This window comes from Bison bison, unplaced genomic scaffold (assembly GCF_000754665.1).
Source record: "Bison bison bison isolate TAMUID 2011002044 unplaced genomic scaffold, Bison_UMD1.0 scf7180017864506, whole genome shotgun sequence".
In the NCBI taxonomy this organism is placed as follows: domain Eukaryota; kingdom Metazoa; phylum Chordata; class Mammalia; order Artiodactyla; family Bovidae; genus Bison; species Bison bison.
This window is the reverse complement of record NW_011495063.1, coordinates 1533613-1539539: the sequence shown is the minus strand read 5'-3', so window position 1 is coordinate 1539539 and position 5927 is coordinate 1533613. Positions and strand designations below refer to the sequence as shown.

The 5927-nt window shown below is 46.4% G+C and overlaps 1 protein-coding gene across 5 annotated transcripts in view; it reads left to right on the top strand.

Moving 5' to 3' along the window:
• TMEM218 (transmembrane protein 218) overlaps positions 1-5927 on the top strand; it is a 17319-nt gene that overhangs the window by 9244 nt on the left and 2148 nt on the right. For 4 of the 5 annotated variants that reach the window (XR_824295.1, XR_824293.1, XR_824294.1 and 1 more), the window contains exons 3-4: positions 732-834; positions 4738-5640. Coding sequence is in view for 1 of the 5 variants with exons in the window: in XM_010829457.1 (XP_010827759.1) it covers positions 732-834; positions 4738-4872 (238 nt within the window). In the remaining 4 variants the exon portion in view is untranslated. Of the gene's footprint in view, positions 1-731; positions 835-4737; positions 5893-5927 lie in introns of those variants that run through there. The other variant, XM_010829457.1, reaches the window with a different exon arrangement.

The window sequence follows — 5927 nt, the reverse complement described above, 5'->3', positions numbered from 1 at the left end:
AGCGGAAGGGTCATGGGTGACTTGGACTGGTGTTGACTTACAGAATCAGGGTATAAACTGACTCTAAGGACACTGTAGAGTCATACTCCCTGGCCAGATTGTGTAGGTACAAAACAAGTTACATCATTTACTAAAGTTTTTTGGTTGCAAACACAGCAGTGGGGGATCAGGGAGGGGCCACTTCGGGTTTTCCTATGACCACACAGAGGTCAAAATAAAAACTACCTATTCCTGACAGGGTACGATTGACTTACATACACTACTGTGTATAAAGCTGACTCGTGGGAATCTGCTGAATAACACAGGGAGCCCAGCTCGGTGCTCTGCGCTGACCTAGAGGGGTGAGATGGGGGTGGGTGGGAGGCTTAAGAGGGAGGGGATATATGTGTACATATAAGTGATTCACCTTGTTGTATGTTAGAAACCAACACAGCATTGTAAAGCAGTTATCCTCCAATTAAAAATAAAATTTAAAAATCCCACCAATTCCCATTCTTAGGAACTTGGAATTCCCAGGAATAACAGGAATGCATCCCGCTAGTACCTATCTGGGAAGATGGGCTTTGGGAGGAAGGGGAAACATTTCTGAATTCCCGTGGTGCTGGGGCAGCACACTGGGCCCTGTTAATGGACTGAGACGGAATATGGACCCCAGGGAAAAGCCAGGCCCAGCCTAACAGATTGCAGAGGACGCTAAGCCGTGCTTTTAACCCCCTGTCTTTGGGCCGCAGGTTCTCTGTCATTTTCGTGTTCCTCGGTGCTCTGATCGTCACAGCCATTCTGTTGCTCTTCCCTCGAGCCGGTGACGCCCCAGCCCCCGAGGCAGAGATGAAGGTAAAAGCCTGGGTTTTGTTTCATCAGTCTTCTTTCTCCTGGTCTAGACCTCTGCCCTGCCCCGCGTGGTCCCCAGTGCCAGCAGGGCTGAAGTGTGTTCAAAAAATTACAAAGTTGAAACCAGGATGGGGTGTGGGACGGCTCAGGGTGGGTTTTAAACTCCCTCCCACTTCTTCCCGTGCCCACTGGCAACACCTCGAGGCAGCTGTTTGCCTGGATTTGCTTCCGAGCGAGCCCGCCGCAGGGCCAGAGACGAGCGGGCAGGCTCCCACTCCTGGTCGCCTTGGCTCGGAAACTCCGATCCCAGGCGACACTCAGGTAGTGCCCTCAGGTGCTAATCGACATGCTTTTTCATCATGTGTTTGGATTTTCCCGCTGGCGGTGAAGAGGGAGTATTCTCCATAGAGAAGGGCAGAGAGGAAGGAGGAACACCGCTGTGGTGCGTGGACAGTGTAGCCACAGATGCACTTCACACCAACAGCCTTTGGGGAGTCCCTTCTGTTCTCCTTTCCAGAACCAGATCTCCCAGCACATACCTGTCTAAATGGAGTTTTATCATCTCTCTCATAGACGCCCCCCATCCTGGTTCCTTCCCGACTGGGGCTCTGGCTTTACCATGGTCTCAGATCTCTACAGTCTTGATAATCTCTACAATCTTGACATCCTGTGGCCCATTACTCCTTCTAGCAACTTTTTTCCGCTATTTTAATTTTTTAAGATGTAATGATGGCACTTCCTTGGAGGTCCAATGGTTAAGACTTCACCTTCCAATGCAAGAGATACAGGTCCAATCCCTGATTAAGTAACTAAGATCCCACATGCCTCGTGGCGAAAAAATCAAAACAATGTTGTAACAAATTCAATAAAGACTTTAAAAATGCTCCACATCAGCAAAAAGAAAAAAAAAAAACTAAACAAAAAAGAAGTAATGGTGATAATAGCTAACACTGTTTAAGGCATCACTGTGTGCGGGGTCCTGTGCTAAGCATGTTATTTACATGCTGTCATTCAAACCTCAGGACAACCCTAAGTAGCACGACACAGGTACTGTTAGTGTCCGTTTCATAGGTCAGGATGCTAAGGCTGGGAGGGGCTGGGGTAACTTACCCAGGAAGAGGCCGAGCAAGGATTCAAGCTGAGGTCTGTCTTCAATACCATCACAATGGGGACCCAACAGCATATCAGGGGCCATCACCAAGAGTTTAAAGGCAACTGTTTTGACACCAGACATCAGTACACAAAATTATATTATAACTTCTGAACTGGACTCGGCACCCCTTTCTAGTGCTATGTAGGACTGACCATGGCCAAAGGGAAGACATTCTGAAAATTCCAAGGGAAACAGTACTTAGCCACACAAAACTAAGGTGCTGTTTTCATACATGCTGGGTTTTTTGGTCAGCATCTGACAACCACTCTGACCATGCCAGGACAGTGACCAGTTTTCCTATCTTAAATGGGGAAAGCGATGAAGTCTGGGTATTTCTTAATCACTGGGGATGTGAACATTGGAAGAAGGGCCCAGAGCAAACCTGTCTTGAAATCAATCCGTCTTCCTTCTTTGCTCTGTCATGTGAGTTTCAGACCCAGTTTCAGACCAGGAGAGCAGATCAGCCTTTTGAGCAAAATCTGTTCATCAGCGCGGCCAGCAGAGATTGGAGTTCTCATTCTCAGGTTTGGAGCCCCAGCCCCTGTAAGCGGCCTGGCTCAATACTGTATCAATAATACATGGCCTGGGCCTTCCGCACCCAAGGCCTGCTAATTGGCTAATTAAAAAGTGAACCGTGTCGAACAAAGAAACATGTAGCCCGCAAGAGACATGTTCAGTCCTGGAGCCAAGGTCAAAGTCATGTCAGAGCCGTTTCATCCAACTGACCTTTGTTGTAAGCTGGCTGTTGGGGTAACCTCCAGAGCAGCCCTCTCCCCTGGTGTCCTTGGATCTCAGTGATCACAGGAGAGCTTGGACTTGACAGGTGCTTGGTGCATCTCTGCTGTATTAGTTACCGACTGCTGCTGTAACAAATCACTGCAAGATCGGTGGCTTACAACACACATTTACTATCTTATAGTTCCACAGGCTAGAATCCCAAAATCAGCTTCCCTGGGCTAAAATCAAGGGGTTGCCGGGGCTGTCGTCCTTTCTGGAGGTTCTGGGGAGAAATGTTTCCTTGCCTTTTCCGCTTCCAGGGGCCACCCTTGGGCTTGTGGACCCCTTGCTCCCTCTTCAGAAACAGCAAAATAGCATCTCTCTGTGTCTGCCTCCATCCTCACATCTCTGTGTCTCTGACCCTCTCTTCCGCCTCCCTCAACCTCTTCTGAAGAGCCCTGTGATTACATTGGGACACGTGTATTAAACAGTTCAGACCAGCCTCCTTATTTTTTTATTGGAGTATAATTACTTTATGATGTGTTAGATTCCGCTGTGCAATGAAGTGAATTAGCCATATGTACACATATATCCCCTTCCTCTCGGACCTCCCTCCCACCCCACCGCCATCCCACCCCTCTGGGCCATCACATAGCACCAAAACTCCCTGTGCGATAGAGCGGCTTCCCACTAGCTATCTGTTTTACACATGGTGGTATGTATATGTCAATCCCAACCTCCCAATTTGTCCTCCTCTCTACTTCCCCCAAAAACATAAATACAATGGAATATTATTACCCTTAAAAAGGAACAAAGTTGAGGCATTTGTAGAGACAACAATGGACCCAGAGTCTGTCATACAGCATGAACTGAGTCAGAAAGAGAAAAACAAATATTGTATATTAACGCATATATGTGAAATCTAGAAAAATGATGCAGATGAACCTATCTGCAGGGCAGGAATAGAGACACAGAGGTATGGACATAGAGAATGGACAGTCTCCCTATTTAAGGTCAATGGGTTAACAACTGTAATTCCATCTACAGCCTTAATTCTCCTTTGTCATGCAATTTAACACATTCAGAGTTTCTGGAGATCAGGATGTGGACATTGTAGAGCCATTATCGTATCAACCACAATCCTGCAGGTATTTGGGGATGTCTTCAGGTACTAGGTTCTGAAAGCTTCGGGAGGTTTTGATGTCCCTGGTCACTTGGTTTGTGTTCCTGCTCTATTAAGTCTGTAGATTAAACTGCTTTTTCCTGCCCAGACTTAGGCAGCACCCTTTGGATCTGTGGAAAACAGAGTTCCAGCAGTGAACAGTAGACAAGTGGGTAGAGCCAATATGAACGACAGGCCTCTGTCAGCAAAGACCAGCAGCTCTGGGGCCTCAAGTACGGCTGGTTGCCAGGCAGCCAACTGTACGAACTGGGACAAGTTTCCTTTCCTCTTAGTGTTTCAGGACCGCAGGTAGATGGCCATTCCCCAGCCCTTGGAATTCTGGGTTATGAATGTTAGGGTTCAGAACTCCTCTGGTAAAAGTTTTAGAGTTCCCTTTTCATTCTGGAAATGACCCCTCCTGAGTTGGCCATGGGTTGATGGCGTGGGGGTTTGAACCTTGAGTATGTGGGGGATTAGTATACTATTGTATTTTTATACATGTTTAAAGTTCTCCATAATGAAAAGTTGACAGCCACAAAATAAGCCTTTCTGAGACCAAGCAAGCAAGGTTCTCATTCATTCTTTCGGATAACTCATTTCAGAACAGAAAAGGACTTGCCTTCAGAGTGTTTATGAATCTCCTACATCAAGCCTGTGTTTGTTCCCTGTACTTTATTAAGCCTTTTCATTAAGCTTCTGTTTATCTTGTATTTCTGCCTCAGCATGTTGAGAAAAAGGTTCTTATCCATTTACAAGATGTTACTGGAAGTTATGAATATGGACAGATCCTGGGCCCACTCATTAGAGATTCCAGTTGAGCCCAGTCAAGGCGCAGACATGACAGTAATTTCACTTTTAACGTTTCTTTCTCCAGATTGTAGATGCCTTTTTCATTGGCCGCTATGTCCTGCTGGCTTTCCTCACTGCCGTCTTCCTTGGAAGCCTTTTCTTGGTTCTAATCCATCACATCCTGGAGCCAATCTATGCCAAACCACTGCGGTCCTACTGAGCCGCCTTCGGGAAAACCAAGACCTTGTTCTCCCTCTCGCTTTGATGTCACTGGTGAGCAGCAAGGTACTGTTCAGAGTTTTGTGTTGACAGCCTTCCTGCCTTAAAATCAGAGGATCATCTCTTCATCATGAAGACAAATCCGTTGAGTCCTGGCTTCCAGAAACAGGATTGCAGAATTGCCCCTGAGGAGAGATTCTCACCAGCTTAAGGGGGATTTCACTGTCTTCTCAGCACCTGCACCTCAGGTTCTCCTCCTCTTTTGAAAAGGAAATAGCAACAGTGATCTGCTTAGGTTTTTCAGTCAAGACATCAGCAAGTGAATTTTGAGAAAAAGGGTACTTTAGCTTCTCCTGTCCAACAGATGGAAGAACTTGGTCCTTTTTGATAATATGTGAAATACTTAATTTCAAGGTCAAGATCATTTGGGAAAGAAAGGCCCTCAAAGTTCAAAAGATTATTTGAATGTGGTGACTTGGAGACATATATCAGGTGCCAGCTTTGCAGCGCTCTGCGTGTCACACCACAGGGCTCCACTAAGGCCTTGGTGTCACTTTCTGCTGCCTCGAGAAAGCAGTCAGCAGCAGCCAGAGGACTGACTTTCACCTCAAACTCCTGGGCACAGCTTCCTGAATCTAGCATTTCTACAGTTCAGGTTCATGGGGGGATTAGAGGCAGAGTTTGGAAACATCAGTTGTGTGTCCTGCCGCTCTCTCTAGATTCTTCTTCTTCCAGTATTTGGTGGTCTTTGTTCCTTTATTTAGTTACCGTAAGTGTCCATGTTGGGTTATTGTCATCCCTTTCATCTTTGTAGCTCTTTCTCCAAAGCTGATGAGGAATGTCTATCCCCAGGCTTAGATATAACTTTATACTTAAGTTCCCAGACCAAGTGAAATCTGTCATTAAATGGTGGGTGGGGGCGGGCAGCTCTAGGCTGTTTTCACCTTGGGAGTCTCAACCTGGCACCTGAGAACTATTTGAAGGACCTTCTGGCTGAAAATTAAGAACCAGAAAAAAGTTGGAAAAAGAACTTTGATAGAGTACATGCTATATGCC